Source organism: Gouania willdenowi, chromosome 20, assembly GCF_900634775.1.
Source record: "Gouania willdenowi chromosome 20, fGouWil2.1, whole genome shotgun sequence".
Taxonomy (NCBI): Eukaryota; Metazoa; Chordata; class Actinopteri; order Blenniiformes; family Gobiesocidae; genus Gouania; species Gouania willdenowi.
Genome location: NC_041063.1, coordinates 17,837,288 through 17,851,914, shown reverse-complemented (window position 1 = coordinate 17,851,914; position 14,627 = coordinate 17,837,288). Strand labels below are relative to the sequence as shown.

Below are 14,627 nucleotides of genomic sequence, written 5' to 3'. Positions count from 1 at the left end.
TATCCTTTTTCTTTTTTTAAAAGACAAATGCGACCTACAGTATATACAAAAAGCTTTATTCACTGGTCTCTCAAGTGATCAATAATTCCAGCTAGGCTTCTATGAATAAAGTTTATTTTTTCATATACAAAATTACAAGGTAATTAATCAAACTGTTTAATTCCAGTGATTTTTTTTTCTTCTTTCTTTTCTCAAGCCGTTACTGATTTATTTAAGGAACAAATGCAAAGATATCAACTAAGACCACTAGGAATCACCTGAGGGGGATGATAAGGAACAGCTGTGAATCAGACTCCATGTAGGTGTGTGTCAGTATTCCATTTTTTAAGTTATGTTACGTTCATAGAATAAGCACGTGATTTCTAATTTTCCCTTTTTCGTAAAAAAAGTTTAAAAAAAAAAAAATCTAATGTGACTGAACCATGGAGAATATTTTATAGGAAAGCGTCATCAGAAGGTGGAGCGTAGGAGAAGCCCACAAAGGCATCGTCTGCCTCCATGACACGTGTGTTGACTACGGAGTGTTCATGAGACCAGCAAACAGAGTTGGGAACGTCCTCCTCCGTGAACTCAGGATCGAAGTTTGAGATATCACACAAAGAGCTCTGAGGATAGAAAAAAAATGCAATTAATATTTACATTCAAATACAAGTCTTTTGTGCATTTATGCAGTTAAGTTTATATGAAAAAAAAACAAAACGTGTTAAAAGGGATGCATTTAGATGTAGGCCTAAAACATGTTTGGTTATAATTATGAGAGCGTTTCTAAGATGTTCTTAGGACTCAGTGTGTGTGTTCATGTGAGCACACTTTACCACCCATGCCACGACAAGTAGGTCATACATGTGTAGTTCTGAAGAGCTAGTTATGGTATGTGAAAAGTACTACCTGACCACACAGTAATCCCCTCACTTAAATGGTTGTGCATTGGGGCTGGCCCACTGTTTCTTACCAATAAGCAAGAATGCAAATATTGAACTTATGTATGCATCTTACAGTAAAAAGTAACTTCCTTTAACACACTGTTGGTCTAAAATATCATATGGTTGAGTATGTAAACAACATTGAAACTGGTTGACGCTTTATGGAACTTTAAGCATTTCAGCCAAAAAAAACATTAGGATATGTAATAAAAAGTAACATTTTAATGTTAAATTATGCAAAGCACTGTTTTAGATACAGTAATTGGAATATCTATCCATCCATCTTGTATGCAGACTTACCCTTTTCAGGGTCATAGGGTACTGAAGTCTAAATTATAAATGTCAAACAAAAATAGTACTCAAGTGCCTAAAATATGTTTTTTTCTTATGAACAATTCTTAAAGACTCGTAAACAAGTGCAGTTTGAAGTTACTTGGCACGGTAAAAAAACTATTTACCACATTGGGTGTGAATGGAGGAGGAATCTTCTTCTGTTCTAGGTCATTCCAGTTAATGGAAGAGAAGAAGCTGTGGGCACTGATCTCATTCTGTGTGAAGGGAAAGTCAAATTGCACACATTTTGAAATAAACCACAGCCATTGAGCCACCAGAGGGGGCTAAAGCCTTTCCGTTCCCTGGAGCAGGAATAGAAAGTGAGCAGAGACGAGAAAATCTCTTACAAAGTCATCTATGGATCCCAGTCTGTGTGTGCCATCTTTCTCCAGCAGGCCTTCCAGCAGAGACCAGGCCGAGTGCGACACACCGGGACGCTTCACCAGCGGCTTGTGGAGGATGTTGTCGTACATCTCGTGTGTGTCCCGGCTGTAAAAGGGTGGCTACGCCAATAGAGGAAAAATTATTTAGCATTTATTTCAGTGAAATATTCTCAAATGTCGCTTTAAAGCAGATGCTTACCAAACCATAGAGCATCTCATACAGCACTGACCCCAGACACCACCAGTCTACGGTGTTATCATACGCCTGCTTCCTCAGGACCTCTGGAGCCAAATACTAGACAGAAGAAATGATAACAAAAAGCTAATTATTTCTATGATCTGTCATTTATGTACAGCAAATTGAAATATTACACAATAGCAACAGATATACTCTAGGCTTGTTAGAGCTCGATATGTAACAACGACCCAAAATATAACATGAACCAAATTGTTATATATAAAAAAAATTAAAAAAAACAGTAATAAAACCCAAAATATAATAACTGGCCAATAATGTAACAAAAGTGCTGAGCCCGAAACTGTATACACTAATAGTGTAATGATTTTATTTCGGAGTGAGTCAATGTAAACGATACTGAGGTTGCTTGCGGTCCACATGACCCCCCACCCCCCACCCCATGTTGCTGTTGTTGCCGTTCGGGTTGTTCTGTAGTTTTCATCAGTGAAAAAAATAAGAATAAAGTTTAAAAAAAAATAAAAAATAAAGAGTGAGTCAATTATTTATGGATTAAAGTGCTTATTATTGTTTCAATGTAGATATACACAAATATATACAGTATATATATAAATATATATATTATTAAAGCCTTTTGGAGAACCTACATTTACATAATCTTGACATTTTTGGTATATTTTTTCTCACTGTTATTACATTATGGGGCAGGCAAAATACCTCCTTCCAAAATTTTCCCCTAATAGTGTAATAATTTTATTATATTCAATGTAGAGTATAGTGTCATACACAAATGCATAAATTATATATATATGTATATATCAACAATAAGCCCTTTAATCCATAAATCATTGAGTCACACTATGATGTAATAAAAATTTTTACGTTTTGGGCTCAGCATCTTGTTACACAATTGACCAGTCATTACATTTTGGGTTTTATTACATGTTTTTAAAATGAAAATTCGGTTCTTGTTACATTTTGGGTCGTTGTTACATATGGGGGGCTCTAACAAAGCTTAATTTAAGCTTAGTTTGGAATAGCCTCTGCGGCAGGTACATGAGCTCCACTTACCTCAGGTGTACCACAAAACGTCGAGGTGGTATCCGTCTGGGAAATACCTTCCTTGCACAAGCCAAAGTCCGTCAGAACAATGTGTCCCTTTAAAGACAGGACACAGGGGGACGGTTTTAGATGTGCCACACAAGCAGCTCATTATCCCAGAGGACTGAGGATTCCTTTGTAACCCAGGAATGCGGGCTGTAGTGAAGCTACAACCAACCCCACTCACCGTTCCCCTCACTTTCTCAACCTGGCCAGCTGGAAAATTATTAGTCAGGACTAAACCATTCACACACAGCCTGCTGTCTGACTATGACAGAGTTATCAATGAATGAGTACGACAATGTGCTAATAGCGTTTGACCCTGTGAAGTATAGGGAAGTTGAACCAATTTTAGTTCAGGAGCCATAAATCTGTCTTAATTACATTTGATTTTATAATAATATATAATCATGAACAATTTTCACCTTTTTTGTTAGTATAATAATTCTAAATCTACAATTATAAAAACTGTAATCCAAGAAATATGATAAAGATTGTGATTTAAAGAAAAAAGATGTAAAGAACCAAAACTAAAATACATTAAAACATAAATTATTTCTTTAATAACAGATATTTCAAGTTTAGCAGGGATTACACACCTTTTATCATAAAAAACACACAATGTAAAAGGCTATAAAGGGCAAATCCTCTTTTTTGGCTTTTGTTTGTCCAAGTATTATGTTTACCATAATAGATGACACGATGATGATGATAAATTAGGAATAAATGAAAAATCAGTCTTTCATTGTTCATACATGAAGGATAAATTTGTTAGTCTCAATACAAAAAAAAAAACAAAAAAAAAAAAAAACTTTTTCCTTTAAATTTGCTTTTGCTTCTTGTATTATACATAGAGGTAAAATATAGAATATTTGCGTGGTACAATATCAAAATATTTGCAAATATGAAATAACAATCATAACAATAATGAGCACTCACCTCAACATCAAGAAGGATATTTTCTGGCTTCAAGTCTCTGCAAAAATAAATAAAAACTATGTCACATCCAACGTCAATATGATTAAATAATTATATCCAATAAAATAGTCAGTAAATGATTGTGAAATTCTACTTTTTAAAAGCATATTTTAGTAAGCAGCTTTGTATAAGCTTAAGGGTTCCTGTAGTGGATTTTATTAAAGCTCCATCAAAATATGATATCTAATACGGGAGGTTTACAATAACAGCTTCAAAAACGTCCAATGTATCCAACACACATCCTTGTGGTAATAAACAAAATAATTTCAAAGAGAGAGTGGAGAAAAGCACCACAAACACCTAAAGAAAAAGAAAATTAAGAGAAATCTTATAGTAACTACTGTAAACACTGCACCAAAATCAATTATTTATTATCTGACTAAACATGACTGCAAAAAATCATGCAAAAAAGTGTTAGTTTTATTTAAATGTGCACATTTTTTTTTTAATTTGGTCATACTTTACACACATTTTACGTTATATACATTTCCACTACAGGTATCCTTTAAGACAAAGCTCGTGCTGTAGTTATATAATCACATTATACCTGTAAACAATGTTGAGAGAATGCAGATATCCAAGCGCACTCGCCATTTCAGCGATGTAAAACTTTGCTCTGGGCTCTCCGAAGGTCCGCTCTTTTTGAAGGTGAAAAAAGAGCTGAAAAAAACCCAAAACAATACAGCAAATATTGTATTTGTATTTCTTTAACGACTGCATTTCTTAGCTTTATTTACTTTTGTGACACAGAAACCGAAACCACTCACTTCTCCTCCATTGACAAAATCCAAGACAAAGTATAACTTGTCTGTGGTCTGAAAGGAATAATGAAGTCCGACAAGGAACGGGTGCTTGACATTCTTGAGCAGCACGTTACGCTCGGCCATGATGTGTTTTTGCTGATTTGGTGGGAAAATTATAGAAGAAAAAAACAAAAACACTTAGGATTACATCCAAAACAAAACTTCTGTACATATAAACACATACATACAACGCTAGTATTATTTACCTCTTTTCTGTTGAGAATGACCTTTTTCTGTAAAACCTTGACTGCGTAGTACTTTTCATCATGTTTACGTTTTGCAAGGAAAACCTGCACAAAAAACCCCAACTTTTAAGTTTCAGATGTCAGTCTCACTTCCTATTTGGTAAACAGAACTGCAACCTACACAATGCAGATTTAAAACGTGAAAATCTGCTGCGTTAAACATTTGTCATTGAAGCTGTGCATCCTTTACGTACCTTCCCAAAACTTCCTTTCCCAATGACTTTTAAAAAGTCAAAGTCTGTGGGTTTAGCACTAAAAAAACAACAACAAACAAACCATGCATTAGACAGCTTTCACTGTGAAAACGTGCAGTGAGTAGAAAACGTACTGTGGATTTCCAGAAGGTCCCAGATTAATAGTTCTGGAGGTAGAGCCGTTGTGCTAAATAAACAGGATGGCAAACATTTAATAAACAGGTATTAAGAAGCTATAAGAAATGTGTAAAGATAAAAAGTCGAGTTAAATTCATCAAAACAAAGCAAAAAAAGGGAACATACCTTATCATCCTCATCTTCTGAGGCATCCGAAAAGCGCTGCATGTTGTCCATGCGTAGAAAGGTTCTCACGTCATCACTGTGAGATAATACAGCGATCAAACATTATAATAATAATTAAAAATATTAATAATTACATTTGATAGTAATAAACAACACAAATACAAGGATTAGCACTCACTGGTTGCAGAGTTGTGGATTTGTAACAATCCGTTTTATGAACTCGTGCAGGCCTGCTCTTCTTTGCTTGATGAACTCTAATAATCAGATGAATAAAAACGCGACAAGTTAAAAAAGTTATCTATTATATGATAAAAATCAAAGACCGTTGTGTGTTTGTGTGAGCTGCATAATTACCTGGCTCAAAGTTGTCACCAAATATCCTTTTGGCTGGGATTTTAAGGTTCATGGCAGGAAATTGCTTCCTGAGCTGCGTGAGAAAAGACGACAGTCACGTGTGTGTAATTACACTTAATGTCAGTTTGAACAACATGACGCACAAGCTAATGTTAATGTTGGGCGTGCAACCAAAGGGCAGTTCCACCACTCACTATGTTGTAGAGTTTATCAAACTCTGCGTATCGTCTGAAGACAAACCATTCCTGTCTTCCAACACTGATCATCACTTTATAAACCTGAAAGAAAACCATGATAATGAAAAAAAAAGCAGCATTATTTACTATTATGTCATGATTGTTGACCTATGTCAGTTCAATTTGACACAACGAAAGGCGGCGGACACGTGCACACACCGTGAAACGCTTCTTCTTGTCCCTTTGCTCATTGTGACATGGGATGCTGACGTTGGGAAAACTGGTTGGCTCCTCCATTTTTTTTTTTTTTGCTCTTTCGGCTTTCAGAGGAGAAAGTTCCTCAAGTTTGTGTCCTCCACTATTTTGCAGACCAGTGGCTGATGCCCATCCTGTGTCACTGCTGGGCAAGAGGAAAGACAAGAGGCCTCTCTGTCAGTCAGGAACTGAAACTGATGTTTTAATGCTCTTAGACTATTTGCAAAGTTCACAGTTGATGTTAAACAGGATTGCCTTTAACTGATGAGTCATCGATTAGAATCTGTCACCACCTGTACCCACTTTATCATTGATTGAGGGTGCATCAAAATGCCACACTCTGTACTATACACTACACACTAAATGAGTTTATGCTGTCTATTTTATATTTTAAGTATGGTTAGGATGATTAAGATAATGACCATTCCTACTGAAGTATACTTCCAAGTTTCCCAAGATGCATTTCGAACCTACAGCAACAAAAACCAAAATCACACAGAGGCTAAATATCTCCATTTATTCGTCATTTTTGAAAGTTCTGAAAACATTTTAAGCAAAAAGTGACCAAGTAGAATATCAGCATGTGCTCATTTGATCCATAAAACTCGCGGAAACACATTTCATGCTGACATTTTGGAGATTTCCGGAGACCCACCATTGTGCTACTGACTAAACTTCCAGTTAACTTCAAAACAAGAGCCTGATTTACAAAAAGGTTAAAAAACTAATGGAAGACAGGAAGAGATGCTTTTGTTTTGAAAAGTGGATGTTTGACTTTTAGCTTGAAGCCGATCCCAGGACGATTTTAAGTTCCGCTTGCAATGCATCATGGGACGGTTGAGTATGACTAGTGTGCCCACTGTGCATACTTCAAAAATATCCTGATATAGTATACATCCGGGTATTTCTCACGTACTGAATCTTTCCATACTATCTAATGTGAACACACTACACTACATACTAATTTTGTCATCAGTTAGTATGCGATTTTGAATCCAGCCATAAAGACCAAAGACATGTTCACACATTCCTAAGAGCAATTAGGAACCTCCCATTGACCAAACATACTGTACATGTGTTTGCACTGTAGCAAGAACCCAGCGGAGAAAAACCAATGCAAGCACAGAGAGAACATGCAAACTCCACTCAGAAATCCAACCAAGGCTTTCTTGTTGTGCTAGCTATTACACCTCTATGACTATAACGCCTCATTTGTTAAGCTTTCTGTATTTAATTAAAATCCTATTCATTTATTTTAAAGTCACTTCAACAAAATAGTAGAAAACTGTCTATTACTCACTCTCTCTGTAGACTTCCTGCTTTGTTTTGTTGGATCTATCTACCAACTATCTACGCTCCTCAGCTGGCAGATAAGGCTGTGTCTGTGTAGTCTCTCTCTCACATGCCGTCACCTCACACAAACACGCCCCCTCTCTCTCTCTCTGCTAGCCCCCACTCATTCACAATCACACGTTCATTCACCAGAATTAGATCCATGTAAGGGTTCCTTTTGAAGTTACTAAGATATCAAACATGTTTAACACCCATAGACAATAGCGTTAGATGAGAGAACACATGAAGCTGTTTGCTGAGTTGTAATAGTCTACTTTGTAGGTCACTTCTTATTAGTGAAGCTGTGAAAGGGGGAATAAACTATTGATAATACAGATGAATAATTAATTGCAGTAGAATGTATCATGTATTCAATAAGAGAATTAAAACCAACACTGGAAATGTCAGCACTGCGTCATCTGAAACGATCACACAGAATGGCGTTTCCTTTATTATAAGTTGTGTAACGGTCGTTTGTTTAACAACAATGCTCTTTGTACGGCGTTTAGCCTGGGACTTGTTTATTGTTGGATGTCCGTGACATCAGCCTCTCATTGTTTGACGGTCTTTTCCTCCTCATTTCTAACAGTTCATCCCAAACCTGTGGGTGCGTTACGTCAACTTTCCTTTCCCTCGTGTCTTCACAAACATGGTGATCTTGAACGCACCCTGAAGGGACCTCTCATTCTGCTCACGCTTGGCTGAGGTTACCATAAAGAGAGAGGCTTCTTTAAAATGCACGTGTGCAGTGAGTCACAGGGGACGGCCATGTTCTCATCATCACAATGTGCTTTAAGGAGAATCTTTTACTTTCACTTTCAGCCAAAACACACATAGAAACTAAACTAATTCATTACCATTATAGATTCAACTCAAAGTTGTAGCTAACATGCTAATTATTCCACACTTATTATGGGTGTCCTGATTTGATATTGATATTGGCCCAATATCAGCCTGAAAACGGATATTGGATTAAAATTTCCGTTTTTTTTTTTAAATTCATTTTTAATTTCTTTTATTTAATTGTAGAATACTGTAGATATAATCTTGAAGGTTAAAATGTATGTAACCAATTGGTTAATAATAAATGGGTTAGTTTATCTCATATCTACTGTTGCTGACTATTGTTTTCTGTTTGAGTAACATCACTTGATCAAACCTTTTCTAACATTCCACACTATAAAATAAGTAATTATTATGTTTTTATTAAAAAAAAAAAAAAGCCATAAGTATGTATAATTCATGCTGATATCGGATCAATATCGGTATTGGCTGATACGCAAGGCTGTAATATCGGTATCATTTTGGAAATGAAAAAGTTGTATCGGGACATCCCTAGCACGTATTTTAAGTTATAATAAGGGTTGGGGTAATTGTGTAATTGATAATTGATAATTAATTACAATTATGGTGTAATTATATATGTAATGTAAAAAATCTGTTGCTGTCATAATCATAATTCAATTGGAATTGAATTGAAGAGTTCAGATAATTGACTTTGTAATTGCCATGAAAATTCTATTAAAAATGGTCAATTATAATTTTACTTAAAACTGGGGGAACCACGATACAGTTCTATGAACAGTTCTACAAATATGTAGTTCACAATCGTGAAAATTCATATTAAGCTTTCCCACATTTTACCATTTAAAAAAAAATGTAATCAAGGGGTATACTGACACAAACAAAGGCTCAGACACCCAGAACGAAAATATTTGAAAAATATTTATTTGTTATTAGTGTATTTTACAGCTGATTTAGGACCTGTTATCATAAGAGATGCTAAGAGAAAGCTAACACAAGAGGAAGCTTAACTTTTATTAGGTTAGTTATTTCAGGCTCAGTAATTGTGATTAATCGTGTTTGAACTTTAGTCATTGAGAACTTAATTGCAATTGACTTTCTGAAAATAAAAACAATAATTGTAATTGAACCTGGGTAATTAAAACGTAATTGTAACTGAAAAATGTAATTGACCCCAACCCTGGTTATTATCCTTATTTCTGTTTCTCACGGCTTTAAAAAAAACATCCTAAATAAACATCTGGATAAATAACAACAAAGTAATACTTACCCTACCAAATAAACAAACCTACTGATTTGAATGTACAATTTTGTTGGAAGGTAATCTTACTATTAAGTATTAATATTGCTGAAAATTAACAATAAGCCACATAGAGGTGTGGTTTAAAGCCTGAGGTTTGCACGTTTGATGAGAAGATTGATGGCGCTTCTAAAAACATTCTACCACTCACGTGAGCCTCTCCACATCTGCGTCTGTTTTCGTGCTTCACTGACATCACCGGATCGGACCCGCTCTTTAACATTCCACAAATATCTCCGTCGAACGAGGGAAAAGAAACTCCACCACCATCATGTGCATTTAGCTTAACTTGTACTTTTAGCTGACACTGTTGCTGCTACTCCTTCATAAGGAATGCCCTAAATCACCACACCCACCCAGATTATCAAGTTTCTACAAGCACTGAACAGCACATTTAGAGGAAGACTAAGTTTGAAAAGGAACAATATTACTGAGTGGTGTATTAACTCATCAATGTTTAGACTCAGCACATCCTGTGCTCGCTCTCTAATATGAATTGACTTGTGGCGACAGGCACAAACACAGAAAAGGCTACAACAGAAAAAATCAAAAATAGCATTCTTCCTGCTTCGCTCAGACACACATCCTCGCTGCTGAGTATCCTGGGGATGTGGAAATCTTTTTTTTCCACTGTGTCTGGCTCTTTAATATGCTTGTCAAAGCTTTTCTAAAGAGAATACAAAATCGAGTTTGTTGGAATTTGTGCCGAGGTTTAAAATCTAAAACAATTACTAGAGTATAGTTGTGTCTAATTTAGGGAAATCAAACTAATATAATATAGACAGGTCTGTGATTGAGGAAGTAAAACTGGATAAGTTTGAACCTGGTCAACCCTGAAGCATGCAAATACCAACCACAGGCTTATTTATTACTCTATCCCAATAAATCAGACAGCCTTAAAGGGGCGGTATTATGAAAAAATCACTTTCAAATAATTTTGCTACAGTGATATACATCCATTTAGCCTCATGCAGAGGGCCAAAGTTGAAAAAGTCCTGTTTCCTCCCTCCCTTGTTATTCCACATTTTGTAATAAGTCAGCTTCAAACGGGCCAGTTGGATTTTCCCCGGTACCTGACATCACTGACGGGAAACTCCTCCTCCTAACAATCCTGGCTCCTCCAACCCTATAAGAATGTGAGCTCCTCCCTCTCAAACTATCTCACAGCTAAAACAAACACTGTGGTTTAATATAGAATATATATTATACTTTATTGTCATATATGTAAAGCTACATACACGAAATGTGTTCTCTGCATTTAACCCCTCAATGAGGAGCAGTGGTCCGCCACGGTAGCACCCGGAGCATTTTTAGAACCCGTTATACCGCCTCGTTTCGCCTTTGAAATCTGACGTGTTTGTGTCACAATGCGACACAGCGGTTGGATAAAACAGTGGACCATCACCTTGAATGGACTATTCCTGTAATCACGAGAGGAGATGATGACAAGAAAGCTACGTAGCAGCTCCGGTAAATGTTTGAAGCAGCTGACTCTGCTGCTTTTGCTGCTGATGCTGTTGGCGCACACACTTCATGAAACAGTGTTTTTCTGACTCACAATCACAATAGCCGCTTAAATACACGTGTGTTTTACTGTAATGTCCAGTTTTTTGGCCGAAAACAATAACAAGAGTGTGTGAATAGCAAATGAAAATCGCTAGTGATCAGCTGTTGTGTGGAGTCAGCGTCTACAGACACGCCTACTCATGAATATGTATAAGTAGGCCGCAAAACAGCCTGTTTTTAGAATTGTTCAGAAAGTCACTTTTCAGAGGCTAAAACTCCAGAAAACAGGCAAGTTTCGGAAAATAAACCTCAAATACTATGTTTTTGGGGTTCTTACAACAAATGAAGATGGGTGAAAAATAGCATAATACTGGAACTTTAATGTTCCACGACAGGTCCACAAATATGATTTGAACTTTATACATACCGCTGTCAACTAAAATGCATCAATAACATTAGATTAGCATGGGACAGTGAAAGTTATTGATAATGGATAAGGGACATTTTTAGGAACCTATTTTAAATTTCAACGAAGTAAATCACCAAGTATAGATTTAACTTTTTTCAACTGAGAACACCAGATAACACATTTAGAAGAAAATAAGTATCTGCTATTGACTGCAGGATAGCAATATTGTCTATTAGCTATATTTATATATTTTATATACATCCTGTTAAAATCTTGATAAGGGCAAAATGTGTTTGTTAATTATTGATTTTGACTGTCAATGTGCTACAGTGCTCTTGAAATACCAATGTTGTTTTTTACCTTAATATAAATGAGTTACCGTAATTAAAACATATGAGCATTTGCTAGACCCCATCAACATCCTTTTTCCATATATTATAAGGTGATCAATGTAACTACGGATGGTATGTGTCACAGTAAACCACCTGTGTGCAACTGGCGGTCCGGGGGCCACGTGCGACACTCGCCCTAATTTTTTGCGGCCCCAAAAAGTAAACGCACAAAATGACTCAAAAAACAAAAACAAAAACAAAAACTACAAAATGACAGAAAAGTACACTAGACAATTGAAATATACAAAATGACTCCAAAAAAGCAACAAAGAAATAAATGAGGGAAAAATTATTGGAAATTTACAAAACACGACACCAATAACACACAAACCGACAAAAACGACTCCAGAATGACAACAAATGTAGCACAAAAAACGACTTTAAAAACACACTAAATGACAACAAAATACAAAAGACAACTACGTAAATATACAACATTACAAAAAAATACACGTAATAACAAAATGAAACCAAAACACACAAAAAAATTACACAAAATGATACAAAAACACACAAAACAAAATAAAAATAAAATTAAAAAAACCCCACAAAACCTTTTGTTGTTTCCTGTCTGAATGCTCAGATCAGTCATTAATGTAAATGCTGACAGGAATGTTGGTAATGTGGCCCTCAGATCAGAGATTCACATGTTTTGGCCCCCAGCTATGATAACAGTAAGTGGAGGTATGGACATACAAACAGAAATTAAAAGATGCCTCTAGTAGTTCTATTACGTTAAATGAAATACAGTTCTGTGTTGAAAAAGGTTGCATAAGCAACGGATGTGGTTTGTACCGCATTAAGTAGTTACTGTAATAACAAATGACTCACTATGTATGTGTTTAAAGACGTTCACTTACAAATACTTTCTAAAAACACAAGTTTCTTCTTCGTCTTAATGTTACTCTTATTTTTTTTTAAATATTAATCCGGTCGACGTCACAAAGTAACCGCTGACGCTTCCATGAACATCACGTACCTTTTACAGTATTTCCACGCTGAGTTCGTCTGTTTCCGCGGCTCTTGTGTGGATTTTGGTCATTACAGCGTTCAAACCATCTATCTAAGTAACATTATATCAGCCAGAGCCGGGATAAGCCCCCTAAAGATATTCTGAACTTGAAAAGAGGCTTTTCTCCATACTAGTGTGAGCCTGACAAGTGACGGAGAAACAGGAAACATCGGAGTTTTGTGACTGAAAAGTTCCCAGGAAATTTGTCACGGGACTGACGCGCACCACCCGCTCTCGCGCCATCAATATCCGGAGTGCATACAAACACACCGGATCCGTCTTTTCACAATAAAAGCACTTAACAGAATCTTAAAACAAGTTGTTTTGTGTGTGTGCAAACAGGATAAGAAAATTCGATCTTTAAAAAGCAATAAATTGTCCGTTGAACGTCTTCTTCAAGCTTTTATTGAAACAAAACTTAAATAATATTAAATGTTGGCTTTTATTTTTCGTCATTCTTTGTCTGTTATTAGGGATTTAGCGCAAACTTGTTTTCGCTCAGAAACGATGACTTCCGATAGTTCAACACTGTCACCTAAAGGCAGAAACTATGAAGGTAAATTTGTGTCTTTATTATTCGAGCAAAAAAGGTATTTTTCAAAAAAACAACAAAAACAACTTCATTTCAATTAAAAAAAGAAAAGAAAATGCAATCAAAGAAAAAAAGTGTTTAAATGCAAATAAATGTTCAACACCTAAAAAATTGCACAAATTTGAACACTTTTTATTTGATTGAAATTGTTTGTTTTTTTTAAAATTTATTTAGTTATTATTTGAAAGAATATATATGTTTTGATTTAAGTAATGTTTTTAGTGTTTGTGTCATATTATGGACAGTGTCCTCATTATTCAATCACAAAAAATGTCGCTTCAATAAAATAAATACTTTCAATCAAACTGGCCGAAATCTGAGGGGGGAAAAAAAAAAATCACAGCATAATTTTGCAGATAGAGTAAGTTTTTCAACTTACATTATTCAAATATTAAACAGAAAAACTATAAACCACTATGTCAACTAATTCAGTTATATATATCTCAGCCCCTATTTCTAAAACTGTTGCAAGAACTCTTGTTTTTTTCCAAATTCAGCCATTTTTTGCAAAACATTTCACAAAAACTCAGCAAAATAAATAAAAATCAAGTTAAGATCCTGCAGGGGCTGATATCTGTCACTTATTGCTTGGATTTTGTTGGTGTCTTACTCACTTTCAGCCAGAAAAATGAATATCGGATTTTATCGAATTGCATCTCAAACCTCCGATATAATATATATTGTTTTTTTGGATTTATTTTTTCAATGTCTTCGATTTCATTTTTTAAATTTATTTTATTCAATCATAGAATATTCTTACTCTAAAAGGTTAATTGAATGTAATCCATTGGTTTATAATAAATGGGTCTGTTTTTTTTTTTTAAATAATCAAGCTTTTTCAACATTCCACTCTACAAAATAAGTAATTAAAGTATGTATGATTTGTGCTGATATCATATCAACTCGGCAATATCGGTATTGTATCGAAAATGAAAAAGTTGTATCGGGACATCCCTACTTTCTTGGCCCCAAGGTGATGACATCAAGTTGGGTTTTTTTTGTTTCATATGCTGTGCAGATTCAGAAAGTTGAACAG

The 14,627-nt window shown here is 35.4% G+C and overlaps 1 protein-coding gene across 3 annotated transcripts; it reads right to left on the bottom strand.

Annotated features, from left to right (window-relative positions):
- Nucleotides 1–97: 97 nt before the first annotated feature.
- Nucleotides 98–13,224, bottom strand: sgk3 (serum/glucocorticoid regulated kinase family member 3). 3 transcript variants are annotated; one of them, XM_028434091.1, is made up of 17 exons: nt 12,967–13,224; nt 6,209–6,389; nt 6,008–6,091; nt 5,814–5,886; nt 5,638–5,713; nt 5,460–5,535; nt 5,291–5,343; nt 5,157–5,214; nt 4,924–5,007; nt 4,682–4,813; nt 4,462–4,574; nt 3,876–3,912; nt 2,907–2,993; nt 1,839–1,934; nt 1,604–1,759; nt 1,382–1,471; nt 98–605 (listed from the first exon to the last, which is right to left on the bottom strand). In XM_028434091.1, the coding sequence occupies exons 2-17, from the start codon at nt 6,284–6,286 to the stop codon at nt 435–437; spliced, it is 1,464 nt and encodes a 487-aa protein (XP_028289892.1). In that variant the 5' UTR covers nt 6,287–6,389; nt 12,967–13,224; the 3' UTR covers nt 98–434. The 3 variants fall into 3 exon arrangements, with proteins under 3 accessions (XP_028289892.1, XP_028289893.1, XP_028289894.1); XM_028434092.1 differs by lacking the exon at nt 12,967–13,224 and adding an exon at nt 9,832–9,985; XM_028434093.1 differs by lacking the exon at nt 12,967–13,224 and adding an exon at nt 9,832–9,980 and having other exon boundaries at nt 6,209–6,386.
- Between the last annotated feature and the right edge of the window lie 1,403 nt (nt 13,225–14,627).

Bases quoted from the DNA above. Each gene is read 5' to 3' on its own strand.
- sgk3 (XM_028434091.1), bottom strand. From the start codon at position 6,286: ATGGAGGAGCCAACCAGTTTTCCCAACGTCAGCATCCCATGTCACAAT. The intron at 1,935-2,906 runs GTAAGTGGAGCT...TCTTCTGTCTAG, and splicing joins CGTTTTGTGGTACACCTGAG to TATTTGGCTCCAGAGGTCCT. The intron at 606-1,381 runs GTAAATAGTTTT...TTCTATCCTCAG, and splicing joins CTCCATTCACACCCAATGTG to AGCTCTTTGTGTGATATCTC.